We start from the raw sequence: 20850 nt of genomic DNA on the forward strand, positions 1-20850 counted from the left end.
GCTCTCAACCGCAGCAGAGCCTGTATGGACACTGGGTTTGTCAAGCCTCACTTTCTGAACACTTTTAAAGTTAAAAGAGGTCTTCCAAGCAACAAGTTTGAAAAACTATCCGGTGAGTGATCCTTCATTCCAGAAAGAAGGAAAAAATTAATTAACAATTTAAAGATACAAAGTAAACAGCAAAAAGCTAGGTAAGAATTTAATCTAAGAAACCTTGAAACGAACTAAGGGACTAGACAACTTTGAAATATTTGACTTAATATTTGAAATATTATGACTTTTGCTATACAATTTTTGAAATAATTAAAAAAACAACAATATCTTCGTGGGAACAGAAGTTGTTTAGTCTTTTAGGAAAGAGATAATAGGCTATAAAAGCAAAAAAAATGAGACAGCCTATGTGATACAGAAATGAGACACTAGAGGGGGCTAATGACCCCTAGCAGTGGGGCAGTGGGGGTGGGGAGAAAAGACTTTTTACTTTTGAATTTGATGATTAGCAGTGATACTTGTAAAAGGATTTTTGAAGAAATGGGAAAGAAGCTTGCAGCTACAATGACAGCAGCAATATCTGCCTATGTGAATACTTTATTCAAAAAAGATTTTAAAGAAGAAATGAAAGATACATAGGAGAATAATTTTGAAGAATTTACAGACAGACAGAATGAAGAGGTAAAACAAATGAAAGCCGGCTGGGTAACCTTGGGCCAGTCACTCTCTTTCAGCCCAGCTCACCTCACAGGGTTGCTGTTGTGGGGAAAACAGGAGGAGGAAGGAGTATTTGGTATGTTTGCTGCTCTGAATTATTTACAAAGATAATAAAGGTAGGATAGAAATAAAATAAAATAAAATAAAATAAAATAAAATAAAATAAAATAAAATAAAATAAAATAAAATAAAATAAAATAAAATAAAATAAAATAAAATAAAATAAAATAAAATAAAATAAAATAAAATAAATCCTAACCTATGCAGAAATATCGAAAAATAAAAGTCGTGGACTATAAGACACAGATGAAAACTAAAGTGGAAACACAAATGATCAAATCAAGAAGTGAAAAATGGCCTGGGTAATGACTCATTATTGGATTTACAAAAGAGGGTAGTTAAAGCCATGAAGAAACACCTGAGATGGGGGAAAGAAAATTTGGATGGAGATCAAATCCTACAACAGCATTTTAATGAAGTAAAGATTAAGATTGTTCGGAGTAAAAGACAGGAATATAAAGTTAACCTGTTTGATCAGGGTTAAAATAAGGGATACTTTTATAAAGTTCTGGATATCCTTTATGGACTTTTTGCTGATTCTGGACAGATATGTTTAATTATTTTTGGATTTGTGGTTGGATGAGAGTTGGGATATGGGAAGAAGTGATTTATGTAACATAATAGCAAACGGAATAGAGAAATACTAAGTTTGCTTGTACTTATTGTAAAGAAGATCGGAAGTCACTTCTTTAAATATTCTTTTTTGGTTTCTTTTTTTCTTTTTCTTTCTGCACTTTTCATTTTTCTTTTCTTTCTTTTTTATTTCAATTTGGATTATCTTTTACTATTGCTAAAATCTCTAATAAAAAGCATTTAAAAAAAAGACTTTGAAATGATGCTGAGAAGATATTAAAACAGTTTCTCTAGGTTTCCATCAAGTTATTTTAAACTGAGTTGGTTAAACTCATTTTGCCCTACTCACCAACATGTAAACCATGTAATACAGCATAAAGTAAAATGCAATCTCATACAAGCAGAGTTTTAATTTTTACAACAGAACTTTCCTTAATCCAGCTAACTTGCATTCCAGAGAATTTCCCACATCTCCAAAGCAACTGTTGAAGGGTCTGGAACTCACATGAGTATTAGGAATCATTCCTCTTTCCCATTCTTGCTAAAAACTATTCCATCAATTATACGAAACAAATCAGATGTTCACTGCTGTTTCAATAGTGTACATATATTACTGTTTGTTGTCTAACTATTCAGTAATCTGCAAGGAATCTGCAGTAACCTCTACTTTTCCACCACTTATACATATTTTGCTTTAAAAAACTTTTACAACAGTGAAATCCATTTCCAAACCCAGAGTATGCCTAAATGGCTAACTACAGCTTATTTCAAGCATTGTTAACACTGTTAGTATTTCTCTACAATTAATAACAAAACATTATAATCATGTTTTCCCCTTGTCAGTTGTAAAAGTACTTAAATGAAACAAAATACAGCTACAAGTGATTTTACAATACTTACAGTTAAGTTGAAAAAAATAGGTTTGGGTTCATTAAGCTTAAAGGGATGGTTGATAAAAGGATGCTCCTCCTCTTCTTCATCAGAAACATGAGGCTTATTCACAATGACATCATCTTCCTGGCTTTGGGCAATCTTCTTGCATTTCTGCAAATAAAGTCAACATATAGTATATAATGTAATAAGTATGATTAAAGCACTGAGGAGATAAATGTATATAATAGCATTTTCTAAAATCTGACAACGATAATGGTTACAGAGCTAGTGCCTGACAACCACTTTTTTATCAAGGAGCAGATCCAGAACAAACATCCACTAGAACAATATAACAGAACCACTCTTATTGCCATTTAAAATTATGAAGCCAGATGGCAGCATAGTAAATCTATTTGAGAGCTAACCAGTCTATTTCTAGAATACAGGGAGGCATAACTTTATCTCAGATAAAGAACAAAGCAATTCTATTATTCCTATCAAGTAAAGAGCCAGTTTGGTCTAGTGTTAAGGCAGCAGGCTAGAAAGTGGGAGACCATGTGTTCTGCCCTCGGCCCAAAGCCAGGTTGCTGCCCTTCAGCCAGTCACTGTCTGTCAGCCCTCAGAAGAAGGCAAGGGCAAGCCACTTCCGAAATCTTGTCAAGAAAACTGCAGAGATTTGTCCAGGCAGTCGCCAGGAGTCAACACTGACTCAAAGGAACACACACACTTACACAAATCAAGTAATAAGTCCAGACTCAATTCCAGTTTCACATGTGTGTGTCCTTGTATTAGATCTAATGTTTTTCAAACAGGACTTTTTTTATCTTGAGAAGTAAATGTAAAACGAATTGTTTTCATTAAATCAGTAATAAGACAGGATGCAAAACATCTCATACATGAACTATTTCAAATTCATGATGCCCTGTTCCAATCATTTTGGAATTGTCTGAGAAAATCGCCATTTTATATTCAAAATAAGTGTTTTGCACTTGAAGTAGGTGTTTCAAATTCTGAATGGGATGTTTCAAATTTGAGAAAGTTCAGATTTGAGACTTTGGAACACCTCTAGCTAGTTTTCTTACATAAGCTTCATTTTGTTCCTCTTACCTCAGTCAGTTCCAGTATCGTCTCTTTTGCTGACTTTTGGGTAACTTTCTCTTCCTTCTTCTCTGGAGTTATAACAGGCATCAGACTTGGTGGGAGTGGAACACCAGCCTTAGCACACATCGCTGCTGCATTTGCCTTGGCTATTTCAAGTAACTGTGCCTTATCTACAAGGAAAATGAATTTATTTATTTATTTATTTATTTATCTATCTATCTATCTATCTATTTATATTGTGTCAGGTCTCTTAGTGCATACTAACAGAATTCTAGTGCTGGTTTGAAACTTGGAAATTCATGTACTTCTTTCCAAATATCTGCTCTAGTGTTCCCACCCATCCAAGAAGCCAATTAAGTCTGGGTGTTCAGTTAAAGGAGAACAAAAGGCCATGTAATCAGGTAGTCAAGATTTTTGAAGGCAGGATGTTGGCTGGGAGCGGTTATCAGGAATGTAATATTAGTAATAAATGAATTACGTTTTGTCTTCCCACCCTTTCTGGTCATCTTGGATATTTTACTCCAAATACCGATCAGCATCAAGTTGCATATGGATGCAATGAAAAACAGGACCATATCTAAACTCTGGAACTCACTTCTTGGAATGGCCCATTTTTCCTGCCACTCTGAGCTTTAATCTTGCCAGTGTTATTTACTCCTCCTTCTCATTTTCTTGTGTAGCTTGTAACTGTTACTTTTTTAAGAAGGTGATTAGTCCACAAGCTACACTGAGCATTTCTTTTAATAAAAAAATTGAATCAGTATATTTTGATTAATTAATCAATAACAAACAGTTCTTCCACAGAATTTTGCAAGTTTCCACCTTCATTATTACAAAAATAAATAAAAAGGCCCATTTGAGTACTGTGATTATGTCTCCAAAATAAGGTAAATCACACTAGAAGACACAAAATTATGGTCATATACTTTCCAACATATACTGAAGTTGGATCAATATATGGGCATCTTGATACATATGGAATTGGATCCAGTTACTCATAAATGGAACCCTTTTCATGGAATAGTTTTATGAAGAGGAGATGTAATTTTTGCTAATATCTATTTCCATATCCTTTGGCTTATCCTGCCCCAATAAACTTTAAAAAAGATGAAAGGTCTACTGGGGGAAAGTGTATCCCTTACTTTCATCCCTTTTTCAGCAAGATTTATCATCTCATTCCTTTATTACAAGAATTTCGAGACTTTACTGACCATTAGAAGAATCTAATGATTAACAGTTTACAAAAACACATGACCAAGAACAATTCTCAGTTAAGAACAATACTTAGTCATGTATCACTGATGTTTTGTTGAAGCTATACAGAATCTGGCTACTACACAGATAATTCAACATTACAAAGCAGAGTACAGGCAATCCTCACTTAATGACAGCAATTTGGACCAGAATTCTGTTGCGAAGTGATGCAGTTGTAAAGCGCGATATCAAGTGACCATGCCACATAGTGACAGAAATTCTGGCACTCCCAGTTGCCATCATTACGCGAATCACCATGGGTTGTTAAGAAAGGACATTAAGTGTTCACCATTTATGATCGTCTGCTGGCTTTCCCATTGACTTTGCTTGTAGGAAACTGGCAAAGGTGGTCACAAATGGCAATCACATGACTGTGGGATGTTGCAATGTTGTAATTGCAAGCCGGATGCCAGGCACCCAGATCGCGATCATGTGACTGCAGGGATGATGCAATGGCCATAAATATGAGGATCTGTCATAACTACCACTCGTTCAACACTGTTGTTCATTAAAACTGTCACTGAATGAGTGGTCATTAAATGAGAATCACCTGTACCTTTCCCACCATACTGTTATATATTTAAGAATACAGAGTTTTAGTTCATGATATTCCATAAATGGTCTTAAAATATCAAAATGTCTGCTTTCTTCTGCATTAACCCAATAAGGTTATATATATAACAGCATGTACAAAAATTCTAGGTAAAGAAATATACTGACATTTACAGTATTTAAAGGAAATGTTCTAAAATAAACTCTAAATGAATGCCAGAATAATTGAGATATCTTTATCTAGGAAGATAAACATTGCATATCTAACATTGCTTACCCAAGTCAGTTAGACGTTTTGGTGATCTGCTTGAAGATCTAGATCGTCGATGATCAGGTGATTTACTGGTGCTTCTTCTTCTCCCCGTAGACCTAGAGCATCTTAAACGGACAGGTGTTCGACTTCGGGACCGTAACCTGAGAGATATTCTGTAACTGTCTCTTGAATCAGATCTTCGTCTTCTTCTATCAGTTGATCTTGATCGATTTCTCCGAGATCGTCTATGTCTTTTCCTTGACAAAGATCGCTGTCTTGATACTGATCTTGATCTAGTCCTCCTCCAACGTCTTGAACATGATCGTGAACGAGTTCGAGAGCGTGACTGTGATCGGTGATCAGATTTAGATCTTGTTCTCTTCCGTGTTAATGATCGTGAACGATTTCTTCTAGATCTTGATACTGTTCTACGTCTACGAGATCTAGATTCTGAGGACTTGGAACCTTTACTTCTTGATCTTCTCAAGCGTTCTCTCTCTCCTGTTTTATCTATAGATTTAGACCTAGACCTAGATTTAGATTTGTGCTGCTCAGGTGATTTTTCCCGATTATTCAAAGTTGCTTCCAAAGACTCAGTTCCATCTGTTTTCTCAGGAGACTTAGACTTTGATCTGTATTTAGAGCGTTTTCCTCTTGATCCATCCAAGGAGTCTTTATCTTTTCTTCTTTCAGATGATTTAGATCTGGATTTTGATTTAGATCTTGGCCGATCTGATGACTTAGATCGTCTGTGTCTAGACTTTAAGGTCAGTTCCCCTTTCTCAACTGATTTCATTCTGGATTTATGATCAGTGGACTTCGATCGCCTTCTCTTTGACTTTGCTGAAGTTTCTATGTTATCAACAGATCTGGATCTAGATTTGTGATTATCAGAAGACCTTGAACGTCTCCTTTTTGACCTAGCTGAAGTCTCTCTCTTATCAACAGATCTGGATCTAGATTTGCGATCAGAGGACACAGACCGCCTTCGTTTCATCCTCACTGAAGTCTCCCTTTTGTCAACAGATTTGGATTTCGATCTGTGATTATCAGAAGACCTGGATCTCCTTCGCCTTATCCTCACTGAACTCTCTCTTTTGTCAACTGATCTGGATCTTGACTTACGATTATCAGAGGATCTTGACTGTCTTCGTCTTCCTCTCCCTGAAGTCTCCCTTCTGTCAACAGATCTAGATCTAGATTTGCGAGTATCAGGGGTCCTTGATCTTCTCCGCCTTGTCCTCACTGAAGGCTCTCTCTTGTCATCAGGAGATCTAGACCTAGATTTGTGATTATCAGAAGATCTAGATCGCCTTCTCCGTGTTCTTACTGAAGACTCTCTTCTGTCAAGAGATTTGGATCTAGATTTACAACGATCAGAGGACTGAGACCGCCTTCGCCTTGTTCTCACAGAGGTCTCTCTTTTGTCACCTGATCGTGATCTAGATTTATGACGGTCAGAAGATCTGGATCGCCTCCTCCTTGATCTTGTCAAAGTCTCTCTTCTGTCAACTGATCGCGACCTAGATCTGCGATTATCAGAAGACCTGGATAACCTTCGTCTTCTCCTAGCTGATTCTCTTTTGTCAACTGATCTGGATCTAGACTTGTGATCGGAAGATCTGGACCGTCTACGTCTTGATCTTATTGAAGTTTCTCTTCTGTCAGCAGATTTAGATCTAGATTTAAGCCTATCAGAGGTCCGTGAACGTCTTCGTCTACCTCTTAGTGAAGATTCTTTTTCTTCTTTTTTATCAACAGATTTGGATCTAGATTTATGATGTGAAGTGGAGTGTTTTCTCTTGGAACTGGAATCATTTTTACTTCTAGAACGTGCTCTTCTTGATACTTGTCTAGAGGTGGAACGTGATCTAGACTTCTTTTTACGTTTCTTTGACTTAGAAGGAGATTTTGATCTGCTTTTTTTTGCTTTTTTTCCACTCTTACTTTTATCTTTAGTTTTACTACTTATTTTTTCACTTTTTTTATCTCTTAAATTACTCCCTTCACTTTCCTTAATTATGTCTGAAGAATTCAGAGCAGCATCTGAATCCTGGTATTTTGAAGAGTCCTGAAGAGAAGTTTCCAAGTCTTTATCCTTTACTATAACCTCAGATTCAAGAGCTGTTTCTGAATCTTTTGCCTCAATGTATTCTCCCACTTTGAAGTCTTCCTTCTCTGCCAAGTACTGAGGCTTTAGAGCTTCTCCTGAATCTCCCAACACAATGATTTCCAGCTGATTTACTTCCACATTGTCTTCTGCTGTCATACACAGAGGTTTTACAGTTGCTTGCTCCTTTGAAGAAGTCTGTGCAGTTTCACCTTTTCTCTGTGTCACACATAAAGATTCTAAGGTTGCTTCTGAATCTTTCACTTCCAAAGTGAATTGTGGAATTATTTCTGCACTCTTATCTTGTGTTAGTATCACATGTCCTGCAGTTGATTCCTGAGCTTTCCCTTCTGCCACACATTTTAAATTTTGTTCTATGTCCTTTGTACTTAAACATTCAGAAACCGATACAAATTTTTTAACAGGTTCTAGAGATGCTTCTGAGATCTTCTGTTGTGGCAAAAGCTGAAAACTTGAGTTTCTTTCCAAATCCTTAGTGTCTGAAGGTAACACTGATTTTGAGAGTTCTTGGAAACCCATTTGCTCTTTGTCTCTTGATGTTTGTACAACTTGGAAGTTTTTTATTTCAACAGACTTGCACACAGCAACTGCTTCAAAATCTTTCAGTTCTTTCATGTGTACAGTTTCTGCAGCATTGTTAGATTTCAACTCCACTATATCCATAAATCCTGAATTTGGTTTTGAATTCTTGACATCCGTAGTAACTTCAGGTGACTTCTCTTTTAGTAAATTGTCTGGTTCTACATTTGTATTTGTGCCCTGAATATCTGATACAGTTATACTTTCCAGAAATATTTCAGAACATTTTTCAATTGTTTCTGGAACTATAGATGATATATTTGATCTTGTATCTGTTGCTTCCACAACACTTGAAAACTGAGTAGTCGTCTCTGAAACACCTGTTTTTTCTTCATATGTAAGACTGCCTTTTAAATCTTTTGCCATCAGGGTAGCAAACTGGGGAGAGTCTAAATCTTTTCTTTCCTGGTTATGTTTAGATTCCAAAATTTGTTCCAGGTTTCCCACATTGCCTGAACATAATACATCTGAAATAGCTTTTGAAACTTTGTCCTGTATCACTTTTTCAGATTCTGAAGCGGTTTTGAATGGATGTGTTACTAGCCCATATTTAACTTCTGAAGCAGATTCAAACTGTTTTACTTCTAAAATATTTTCTGGTTGTATTTGTGAGTCAGAGTCAATGATTTCTAGTGGATATCTCTCTGCAGTTGTGCCAGAAGATTTGAAATCACTTACTCCTAAATATGTTTGAGTAGTTTTGGGCTCTGGGATTTTTAAAGTATCACTTACTTCCAATATAGAAACTGATTCTGAAGTTGATTCTGATGTCTTTAGTTGTACTGTAGTGGCCATCGGATCTTTTATTCCTAATAATCTTTCATGGCTTATTGTTTTTCTTAAACTTTTTGGTTCAACTTTAGACCCAGACTGTGAAACATCAGCTGCATCCATGGATTCTAATACACGAAGAGATTTTGTATAGTTTTCTATCTGAATAGCTTTTAAATTCTTCATCTTTCCTGCATCTAAACTACTGCTGCTTTCTTCCAAATCTTGGACACCTACCATAAATTCAGGCAGAGTTGTATCACATTTCTCTCTCTCTGTGATAGTTCCAGAAACTTCAGAATATTTTAATACTAATTCTGCACCTGATTCTGGAGTTACTTCAGAAACATTTTCTTTGTTGGCAGCCAACAGTATATCTTCTATAATTTGTGCCCTTACAGTATGTTTTGAAGACGTAAATGCTTCTGAAACATTTGCATCATTTTCATTAAATGGCTGTATGTGCTCATCATTCATCTTTTCTTTACTCATAGATTCTACATGTATTAATGACTTCTGATTTGCTTCTACCTTGTTTACCTCTGTTGTGTAAATAGGTTCAAAACTTTCTTCCATTACATCTGTAGACTCTACTGAGGCAAACAGAGATGTCAGAACACCTTGTTTTTCTATTACTTCCAATTCTTTAGACTTAGTAGGTATTTCTACATCTTCAGTATCTCTCACATGTATACATGCTGTTTTCAAATGTGCATGTGTCAATCCTTCACTTCTGAGTATTGTACCTGGTTTTTGCAACTCTGATATACCCTGTGATTCTGGAAGCATGTCATTTTTTCTGGAAGTTTCTGCTGTAAATTCCACACTTTCTGATGTTACCACTGATTTACACCCTGGAAGATATTCTCTAAGTTCTACACCTGCTTGAAGCAAAGGTTCTGAACCAATTCTCAAGTCTTTTACATTTATAATCATAGAGTCTGAAGTTGTTTTTGAATCTTTCACTTGAATTTTGTAAGATTTTAGGATGTTCTCTGAATTTGTTTCTGCCAAGTACATAGACTCTGGACCATATTCTGAATCTGTACTTCCAGAAGCAGAAGTAGGAACAATCAGATCTCTCTCTGACAAGTGTAGAGGTACTGGTGCTTCCATTAATCCTGTTGTTTCTATTTTTTCTTCCAATTTCTGTTTCTCCTGAATATGAAATTCATCTGAATACAGAATCTCTGAACTTGTTCCTGCACATTTAACTTCCAAATCAGACACAGAATCTAAATACACTTTTCTAAGTTGTGTCTTTGTGCGCTCTAATAGTTCTACATTTTGTTCAAGAGATTCCGGAACTGATTCAAATTGTTTCACAGTACTGCCAAATGGAAAATCATCTTTTGATTCAACTGATACTAAATTCTTCAGTTTTAAAATTTCCTTAGGATCAATTGCAGCTGCCAGAGATTTTCCAGATTCTTTTAAGTCTTGTACTACTGCTATTCCTTTAGATTCTGAATTATTTTTTTCTGAACTTATTACATCCATTTCATGCAATGATTTTGAAATGAATAATGGCCCTTGACTCTTACCTAACAGCTCAATTTCTCCTATCCTTCTGGAGTCTGTTTTAATTGCTTCCTTATATCTTGAGATAAGTCCCAAATCTGTTGGATCTGCACCAGTTTGATTCTTCTTTAAAAAGTCAGTGGAATCAAAACATCTCTCTTCTTGCACAAAATGAGATACATTTTTTTTCCTATTGGAAGTACCTTCAAGTGTCTCCCTGTATGTCACAATTGGTAATGCAATTGATTCTGATGCAGTTTCCACATTTTTTACATATTTATGCAATGGTTTTAAGTTTTCCTGTAAATCATTTGCTTTGGTCACTGCTTCAGATTCTGTATTTTTAATATATCTGATTTCCTTAGTACATGGTGATTTAAAATTGTCAGCATCCGGTTTATACAATGATTTCAGAACTGCTTCTGAATTTTTCAACTCCATCATACCTTCAGTTTCTGTATGAAGTTCTAGATTATGTTCTGAATAGTTTGCAAATATCATCTGCAAAGATTCTGAACCAGCATCCACATCTCTCTCTTCTCTCCCCCCTTCAGGTTCAAGACCAGTTTTGAAAACTTTTTTCTGTGCCTCCATATCAGACTGTGAAGTTTCTTTCACTATTTTAATTGCTTCTATGCACTGCAACTCTGAAGAGGTTTTTTCTAAATTGTTTGTACTCATTAAAGATTGTGGAATATTTTTCCATTTCTCTGCATTCTCATTTTCTTTATTTCTTAGATCTACATATTTTGAGCCTTCCAGATTTTGTGTTTTCACAATCTCTGTTTCTATCATTGTTTTTGAAACATTCACCTCTTTTAATTGTGAAGTGTTTTCAGGAACTTTCACATTAATCAGTGCCAGAGAACATTGAGTGATTTCAGAGTTTCCTCTACTTTCTATCATAGTTTCTAATGATGTTTCCAAATAATTAATCTGTTCAGCCTTCTTAAAATCCTGTGGGCATTCTACATTCTTAATATCCTTTGCTTTAAGAGATTCTGGAACAGTATTCCAATTTTCTGATTCTGTTACGCCATCAGATTTTGCTCTTAAACATTTTTTGTCAATTTCCATAAAATCAGAAGCAACACCCAAATTCTTTCTTTCCATTAATACAACTGAGAAATGTTCTTCTGAATCTAGTCTAGTCATATTTTCTAACAGTGGTTCTGTTTCCAAATCTTTTGCATCTCTTTGGATTGGCAGATATCCTGCAGTTTTTTCTGACTCACTCAATTCCATCATGAGGGTAGAGACTTCAGTTTCTCTTAATTCTTTCACCTCTGTCGGAACCTCTGTACTGAGGCTTGCTCTACTATATTTTTGTACATCAAATTCTGAAACTTTTTGCTGAGGTTTCAGTTGAGCTACCACAGCTGGTTCAAAATCTTTTTCGGGGATTGCACGGACAGCTTCTGGAGCAGTTTCCAAATCTTTCCGTTCTGTTCCAAACTGTAGTGGTTTGGGAAAATCTTTCATTGTGACAGTTTTCTCAGAATCATGCACTGAATCACCTTTTCTACTGGTATGCTTAGGACTTCTTTCAGCAGCTTTCACTTTTGCAGTATTTAAAAATTCTGAAGTTGCTTCAAAATCTTTTCCTACCACCATAGCTAAAAATCCCAAAGTTGTCACTGAATCCTTAGCTTCTGCATTTGATTCCAAGGGGAGGGTCATTAATTTATAGCCAGTTGTTTCAAAAGATGTTGATACTGTTTGTTTCAAACTTTTTGAAGTCACAGATTCTGTGACCGAATTTACACTTGTTGCTTCCCCTGTAGTGGATTCCAGTCTGGTTTCCAAACGTTCTGGCTCCTCTATTACACAACATGGACTGCTTTCAGGAACACTTTCTTGATCTGTTGCCTCCAACATTAACTTAGCGTGCTCCATTTCGTTTATATCCGACACTCCTTCTATGACTGTGCAAACAGCACCACTTAAAAAGTCATCCTCTGTGCATATATTTACAGTTACATTAGGTTGGTAAGTGTCATTTTCCAATTCTTTATCATTTGTAAGCTTGACTTCACTGACTTCCTGAACACTCATCAAAGTAGAATCTTCTTCAGATGTATCCAGTTTGCTGGTATGTGAACTGAACACATTATTCAACACAGCTGAGTTTAGATTTTCATATACAGATTTTTCATTAATTGAAGTAGAAACTTCTTTCACGGTAAACCCAGACTTTGTATCTATATCATTTTCTGCATTTAAGAGAGAACTTGAATTTTCTAGGTTTGAATGAGAAATAAGTTGCACATCTCCACATTCTTCTTGCTGAACATCTATTTCTTTGGCATGCTTTTTATTTCTTTTCTCTTTTTTATCCTTCTTTCTTTTTTTCTTTTTCTTTTTATCTTTGTGTTTCTTGTCTTTCTTAGACTTTTTCCTTGGAATTTCATCTTGCACTTCTTCAGATAAGCTTCTTTTAGTAGAGCGTGAATTATTTCTTTCGATATCCTCTCCATCCCCTTTAAAAAGGTATTTTGGTTAAAATTTAAAATATAAAATAGCAAAAGCTGACAAAGTTGTATGAAAATCAAAGGCTAGATTTTACATGACTAACCAATAAGCTGTTTTGCTATTTTTGCTGGAATTGTCAGGATTGTTTTGAGTCATCAATTATATTAATAATACTGATAAATACCATGAATTCTAAAAATAAGGTCGTATTACTGATTCTCCCATAACATATTCATTTATGCCTCAGGGTTATTCGGGGGCATATCTTCACCGTAAGACAGGGCCATTTCCCTTTACTTTTAATTTATACAGGTAGTCCTCGATTTACGACCATTCAGTGACTGTCCAAAGTTACAGTGGCACTGAACAAAGGGACTCACAGCCGGTCCTTGAAGTTATGGGCTGCTGCAGCACCTCCATGGTCACATGATCAAAATTCGGGAATTTGACAGCCTGTCCACGCTTACAACCACAGGGACTCTCCAACTTCCCCCACCGACTATCCCATCTATGCCCTTTTGACCCACTGCACTCCGTAGCCCCTGCCACCCTTGCTGACCTTTGCCATCTTCTTGCTCCTGCTGATGACGAGGTGTGCCCGCCCTGATCCTTCACAAGGCAGCTGCTGGCCATGTGAGGCTTTCTTCCTGAGGTTCCGTGTGGTGGTTTCCTCACAAGACCTGGGGAAGAAGGCCTCATGTGGCCAGCAGCTACCTCACAAAGGACCAGGGTGGGCACATTTCATCAGCAGTGGGAGCAAGATGATGATAGCTGGGGTGGCGGAGCACAGGGTGGCAGGAACCTCAGTGTGCAGGGTGGCAAGGGCAGGTGTGGCTCCCCAGGGTATGGTAACTTGGCACCACATTGGTGGAGCTTCCTGGATGCTGCAGCTTGCTGGCACTTGCTTGGGCTTCCCGGGCGCTGCAGCTTGGCACCACACTTGCTAGGGCTTCCCGGGCACTGCAGCTTGGTGCCACACTGGGGCAGCTGCAGCTTTACGCTACAGCTCAGGGGCTTCTTGCAAACCCAGAACCACAGCATGCCAAGAAGCCCCTGAGCTGCAGCATAGCAAGCAGCCCCAGAGCCACAGGGTTCTGGGGCTGCTTACCACTGCATAAGGCAGGGTGCATGGCAGCCAAAAGGGCAGAGATGGGGGCAAGATAGGCAGGGGGGAGTTGGAAGCAGTCCCTTACTTTACTGAGGCTCAGAGCTGGGAGGGACCAAGCCCAAAAGGCTTGTATCAGGGTGGGCCCTTGCCTAACAACCTGTGGAATTCGCTTAATGACAGCAAAAGGGATCACCAGGATTGCCGTCACTAAGCAATGCTGACGTGATGTCTCTTTACAACTCCATTGCTTAGCAATGGAAATTCCAGTTCCAATTGTGGTTGTAAGTCGAGAACTACTTGTATAGTAATTAAATCATGCAGTCCCTTACCAAATTAAATTTTCATCCTCCTTTTTTGGCAGAGTAATTCCAATTTTAGCATATCTGATTATGCAGCAATTATGTGGATATTATAAAAGCACAGAAGTCCCTACTGGTCTTTTGTAAAGCAGAAATGCTGGCTATTAACCATCAGAAAACCAAGATACTACACTTTGCTAAAAAAAGAAAGTCAAAAGGTACACATCTGGCACATTAAGAGGAACAGTTTCTACATATCTGAGTACTTCCATGGAGAGAACAACCCAAGTATTTTATTCTCCATGCCCAAAGAAGCATGTCTTATTTTTTTTCCCACGCAAGGGGAAAAAAAGGAGGGTGATTGTATATCAACAGTGGGTAAAATGTTTGAAGGCAAAATCATCCCTGAGCTTCTTTATGGCAGAGAAGTCTGTATATTCAAAAAATTACCTCTACTGGAAGCTATTACAATTTAAAATATTGTTTTAGAACACATTAAGTAAACATTTATATTTATGCTACCTTAATTTATATAAATTAGTACAAAACATATACAAAATTGATCCAGCAATTTTCTCCAGATTCTAAGCCTGTCAATTTAATCCATCTTTACATAGCAAATGGTACAGAAAACTTCAGAAATCATTATAAAACAACACATTTTGCAAAATAGTATGTTATTTATCTCCACAAAACATACATTTAAGATAGAGCTGTAGATGTAAATAAAATTATACACCAATCTTAAAATATTTTTAATTTACCTGATTTGTACCGTGGCTCAGTACCCAATACTTCTGATAATACTTGTTCTATCTTCTGCACTAGTGAATCATTTTGAAGACTTTCTATAGACTGAATTGTATCATCTGAAGTGTTTACTTGTCCAGATGTGTCTATTTCACCATTGTGCTGATTTCCTATCTTTCCACTAATCAGGGAAAAAAAATTAAACATCTCAAGATCAGACATATTTCAAGAATAGACAAAGAAACATACCCTATATATTTGCTAGTTCAACAGTTCATGCATAAACTTCTTAGACAAAAATTGTATAAATATAAAAACTATTTTCATAATTGAATTCAAAACAAAGGCAAAGCTCTTAACAGGTTATAATCACAGAAAGCTTTTAATACAATAAAATAACAATTAAATCATGTTATGTCAGCCAAATGTTATAACATTACATGTCTCTTAAAGTATATAATAATGTCATCCAATGTCCCTATTTTTAACTACAGATGAGACAAGAATACCAGGGTTTGTATCATACATTTACTTAGAAGAGTAGATTAAAAACAGATGGGAGGACATAAATTTTCTTGCAGGCATTTTGATCACATTATTTACATCTGATTTTTTTTAACTGAAGTGACAATTAAGCATATACAACAATAGAACCATCATTCATGTGAAGAATTCTTGTTTTAGTGCTATCTCTTATTATAGGTTGTCAACCTTCAGTGCTGTTTGTTCTTCTGATGTTACTGCTTGAAACAAAGACATTGTATTTTTGCTTATGTACATACTTTTTTTCCAGCCATGTGCAATATTACAAACACTGAGCTGATATAGGTAGATAAAAGCCTTTTACAAATAAACATTCTAGAGCAGGGTTTCTCAACCAGGGTTCCATGAAACCCTAGGGTTCCACAAGAGATCACTGGGGGTTCCCTGGGAGATCAATTTAAAAAAATATTTCAAATTTGGGCAACTTCACATTAAAGAGGTTTCATTCTTTATTTTTAGTTTAAGAACACTGTTAATGCACACACACACACACAGGCCTACACATGAAACAAATATAAGAATTTTTTAACTTCTGGCCTATATTTGAGCCTGAATGTGCAGGGGTTCCCTAAGGCCTGAAAAATATTTCAAGGGTTCCTCCAGGGTCAAAAGGTTGAAAAAGGCTGTTATAGAGCTTAAGAAAATTATTAAGAAGCTGGTTGGCTCTTTCAAGTGATATTTTGTTGATCATTATTACTCCTTTCTAGAGCATTACATGCTTTTGCTGTACAGTTTTATGGCACAGATACAATCTGATATTTTTACCCTGAAGTAAACTTGAGTTACATCTATTTGTTTAGGATTACATGAAAATGAAAGGTATATTTACCATAGTTGTTCTGTATTAAAAAAAAAAAAGCCATGATACTGGTAAGTATCTCAATGCATATTTGGAATGGCTTTGCATACTGTTGGGATATTACACCGATGCCCCTGAAATATATGAAGCCATTGGATCTTCTAACATTAAATGAAAACATCAAGCAGTGTTTTCAAGATCTGATAAACTAAGTGTTTTTAATGACAATCCTTTATTAAAACAAAGAAAAATAAAGAAACAAGTGAACTGTATTTTTTTTATTTATTTTCCCTTACATACATTGGTTAGAAACTTTAATGGGATGCACATGTAGGTCTATTTCACTAGTGCCTGGAGTGTGATTTTTTTTAAAAGAAAGTTTTAGGAGTTGGTATATCATTCAATTTATTTCAATATTTGCTCCTGGTTAGAATACTGAAAATCCATTTTCACAAATATAAGCTGAAGGAAGTACAGTTGGACCTTCAATGATTTAACACTTAAAGCTCATATTCTTTGGAAGTTTTTCTTATAATTTTTAATGCAAGTGCTGAGGGCAGATATGAGGTCCTCATTCTTCATCTTGTCTAAGCCTCTGTGTGCAGAGTGGCAAGCAGCAGTATTGCAACCGAAACTCTCCCCACGACCTCAGTTTGATCCCAGTGGAAGCTGGATTCTCGGGCAGCCGGCTCAGGTCAACTCAGCCTTCCATCCTTCCGAGATCAGTAAAATGAGTACCCGGCTTGCTGGGGAAGGCAACGGCAAACCACCCCGATATAGTCTGCCAAGAAAACGTCGCAAAAGCGGCGTCCCCCCAAAAGGTCAGACATGACTCGGTGTTTCCACAGGGAACCTTTCACTTTTTCAGGGGACCTTTCACTTTTTCACTGAGGGCAGAACTGTCAATACTAGTTGTTCATTCACACACAGGGTGCTCCTTTAGCTAGTAAAACTGACTCCAAAACCCGGAAAACATTCACATTCAAGCTACTGACCTCCACAGAACATAATTTAAGACACTGAATTATTTAACACAAAAGCTATTGAATTGTAAAATTCTGTGAATTGCTATATAGATGTACATTTCCAATTTGCATCTTCATTTGTTCCAACATGCATTACCAAATTATAAAATTTAAAGACTATTTATAGACCTTTATAATATCTTATTGTCAGGATATAGGACTAAGAACCATGCTGAGGTCAGATGCTTTAGCTCAGCATTTATTGTTCTGCCCTGCAGTACAGAATCCTGATAAACTGAGAAAGTATCAGCGATTCCTACTAGAAAAGCTCAGAAAGTTAAGGTGTTTTTCTTCAGGATTTCTTGATAGGAACCTGAAGAGAATCAGAACTATGCATGCACTTCTCCCCCTGGAGAGGGCCCCCTCCCTGTCCATCAGCAATGTCCATAACACTTACTGACATAATTTCTTGCCAAAACCCTCTTGTATTCAAAATAGTTTCTTCCAACATAACAGAAATAACAGCCTCTTTGTGGTATTTCATTTACTGTCTCTATAATCAAAATGTGGTATTTTATATGATTAACAGATTGCCGATAAGAGGTCCCCATTCTTCATTTTGTCTAATTAGTCTACATCAGGTGTCATATATAGTAATAAGAATAAATGATGAATACAAGTAAAATTGAACAGAAACTGAGGCACTTATATAAGATAACTAAGTAATATAATAAAAGGAAATTTTCATCAATAAAAAAAGAAATATCCTTCTATTATCAATTTTACAAATAATCCAATATGTAAGATTAGTTGGATTGAATAGAGATCCTTCATTAATGTTCATAAACAAGGTATTGTTTCACAACCATTTTTTAAAATGTAGCTTTTTAAAAAAAAAATATTTTTATTGTCATATTTCTCCCCGCCCAACTTGTACTACAACAACTCTGGGAGGTTTACAGGCAATTAGTAATAGAAGAATAAAATGTCATTAAAAAAATATATTATCAATATAAATGTACAAAAATATAAAAATATACAAGTAATATAGAATAAATGATACAAAATTCAAGATGGGAAATAGTGATGTTATCTTTGGCCCCATCAAGGAGCCAACCACCCCCATGATCGGCTATCCCCCCTCCCACCCAAGCCAAGATGGCATAACCAGGTTTTAACCCCCTTCCAGAAGGCCAGGAGAGTGGGGGCCTGCCTTACCTCCAGGAGTAGCTTATTTCAGAGGGTTAAAATAATTACTCATTTCCAAAAAAATTCAGTGTTTCCAGTGACATCTTCAGCAAATTGATTCGGAACCATGTCAAGCTATACTTTAAAGGACTTAGATTCTAGCACAACTTTCCACACACAGTGAACTAGATTTATCAGTTTATTTCCATGTAAGTCTCCTGCCTCTCTTATTCCCTGGAGAGGATACTAAATAAGCACCTAACTTTCCCGAATGCGTCAACTTTCTAAACACGCGATGATATACAGTAAGATTCTTTTTGGGGAGGAGGCGGTTACTACCTCCCTATATAGTTCCAGAGCTTAAAATCCGTTTGCAATCTCTGAAATCCACTGAATGCTTCCAACTCTCTTAACTATTTCGAAATTTCAAATAACGAAGTACTTAGATTCTTTGCGACGCCAGTCCGACGTCCAGCTATTGCCAGGCCGCATATGTCGGCTTCTCTCCCTACCCACTTCTGACTTTTCGCCCCGCCCCCCCCGGCACCCTTTACGTCTTTGGAGACCCTGTTTCTCTCCCATAGTTTCCGTGACTTATTCAACACGACACCCCGACCAAGTTTGCCCTCGGCCCCATTCTCGCACAGCTGCGTCCTCCTCAATGGCCCTTCCGGTCTCTTGGACAGCCCCTCCCCCACTCCATCCGCTTCATCCGTTACTCCGCGTACCACCGCCAGAATCTTCCTGCTAATAGAAGCCCATTCCTCTCCCCACTTCTTACCTGCCGAATTGCTGCTCCTGAATCTCCCGGAACTTGGTAACGACGAAAGATCGAAAAATTTGCTCGATGTTAGTCGCCATGACAGCCTTGCGCGGCACAAACCCCTCTCTCCTCGAGACGCAGATCCGCCTGCGCTCTACAATGCAACGCCGGAAGAAGATGCAGCTATTTCCTACCCCTTCCTTTATGTTCTGCGTTCTCTGATTGCTTGCTTTGCGGCCGGAGGTGGGGACTGAAGCCCTCTGTGTGAGGACGCTCTGCCTTCGATCTTAGCCATAGAGTACCGAATCGGCTGTTTGCCGAGGCCCCGGAGACGTTGCTGCTTTCTTTCAGTTTGCCGCAACTGTTGGTCATTGTTCCCGTGAGAAGTGTACGGTGTGAAGGGAGGATACATGGAAGATGATTACTTCCGTGATCAAAATGAATTTTATTTTCTGATTGTGGAAGTCACTTCATGGACGCTCCCCCAACTTTAAATGTTGGTTGAACTAAACGGTCCCCCGTCCCGAAGGTTCATGCTAGTCGGTGCTGCGAGTGGGAAGAGCCTCGTTTTACCATTTCTCCGCTGGGCGCAGCGGCCATGTTTCTGCTGCTGCGCTTCACGGCGAGGTGGCTGCCTGCCGTTGGGAGTCGGAAGAACGCGGCTTGCCGAAGAAGTGGGAGCTTGTTTTGAGTGGGGACAGGCGGTTTGATGATATGGCCCGGGAGGGCATATCGAGTCTCTCCCAAACATTACTCGGAAAGGTTCAAGAGAGCTTGTAACGAGCCCGGTATGGTGGGCTGCTTACCATGGCCCGATATTATGCACACACATTCTGAAGAATATCTGCCTTAAATTCAGATAATTCCATAGTTCTTCAGCGTCGTCTCCAGTGCGAGTGAGTCTATCTAGCACGGAGCTCAAAGCAGTTGAAGTCAAACCGAAGCAATCCCTAAGGCGCCATTTTAAACGTTCCCCAAAATTATTGGCTCTGCTCCCACCACAAGATGGTTAGTTTAACTAAATAAGCATAGGCCAGGGAGGGGACAAATGAATGCCTGACCCGTAGGTAATTGAAAGCGATGTAGCGGAGTTATTCTCACATTTTGCCATTGTGGTGAGGAACTAAGAAACCGACTTCACATAACAAAATGAGCCACAAAAGAAACACATTTCATTTTAGTCCATTACATCATGCAAAACTCAGTAACTATAACTAAAGGAAATATGAGCATTTTAACTAATTAAATGTTTACTTGGAGCTTTGACACAATTCAAGGGGAAGGTGGGTAAGAAAAGCCATAGCATCTGTGGTAAGAGAAGACATAAAATACAATGTTGTGCATGCTAAAAATCCTTGATTCAAACCTTGGCTTCTCTAGATACATCTGAAACCATGTAAATATTGTGTACAAAACCAGGTGCTTTGGAATTTAAGTGGTTTAAGGAGCCTGAGTGCAGCACCTATCTATGACCTATTAAAGCAGCTACATCTCTTTCCAAGATTGGGGATTGCATAATCTTGGAAAAAGACACAACTGCTTTAATGAGTTGGATATAGGTACTTTTGCACATTCCAAAGAAGGTGT

The 20850-nt window shown here is 37.5% G+C and overlaps 1 protein-coding gene across 5 annotated transcripts in view; it reads right to left on the reverse strand.

Annotated features, from left to right (window-relative positions):
* The window catches only part of SON (SON DNA and RNA binding protein), a 46438-nt gene extending 26995 nt beyond the window's left edge, over positions 1 to 19443 (reverse strand). For 3 of the 5 annotated variants that reach the window (XR_010068083.1, XR_010068082.1, XM_063305407.1), the window contains exons 1-5: positions 19282 to 19443; positions 15020 to 15186; positions 5399 to 12856; positions 3322 to 3485; positions 2242 to 2385 (exon numbers count right to left, since the gene is read on the reverse strand). Coding sequence is in view for 2 of the 5 variants with exons in the window: in XM_063305407.1 (XP_063161477.1) it covers positions 2242 to 2385; positions 3322 to 3485; positions 5399 to 12856; positions 15020 to 15186; positions 19282 to 19361 (8013 nt within the window). In the remaining 3 variants the exon portion in view is untranslated. The remainder of the gene's footprint in view (positions 1 to 2241; positions 2386 to 3321; positions 3486 to 5398; positions 12857 to 15019; positions 15187 to 19281) is intronic. The other 2 variants (XR_010068081.1, XM_063305406.1) reach the window with 2 other exon arrangements.
* Between the last annotated feature and the right edge of the window lie 1407 nt (positions 19444 to 20850).

The sequence above is a fragment of the Candoia aspera genome, chromosome 5 (genome assembly GCF_035149785.1).
Source record: "Candoia aspera isolate rCanAsp1 chromosome 5, rCanAsp1.hap2, whole genome shotgun sequence".
Classification (NCBI taxonomy): Eukaryota; Metazoa; Chordata; class Lepidosauria; order Squamata; family Boidae; genus Candoia; species Candoia aspera.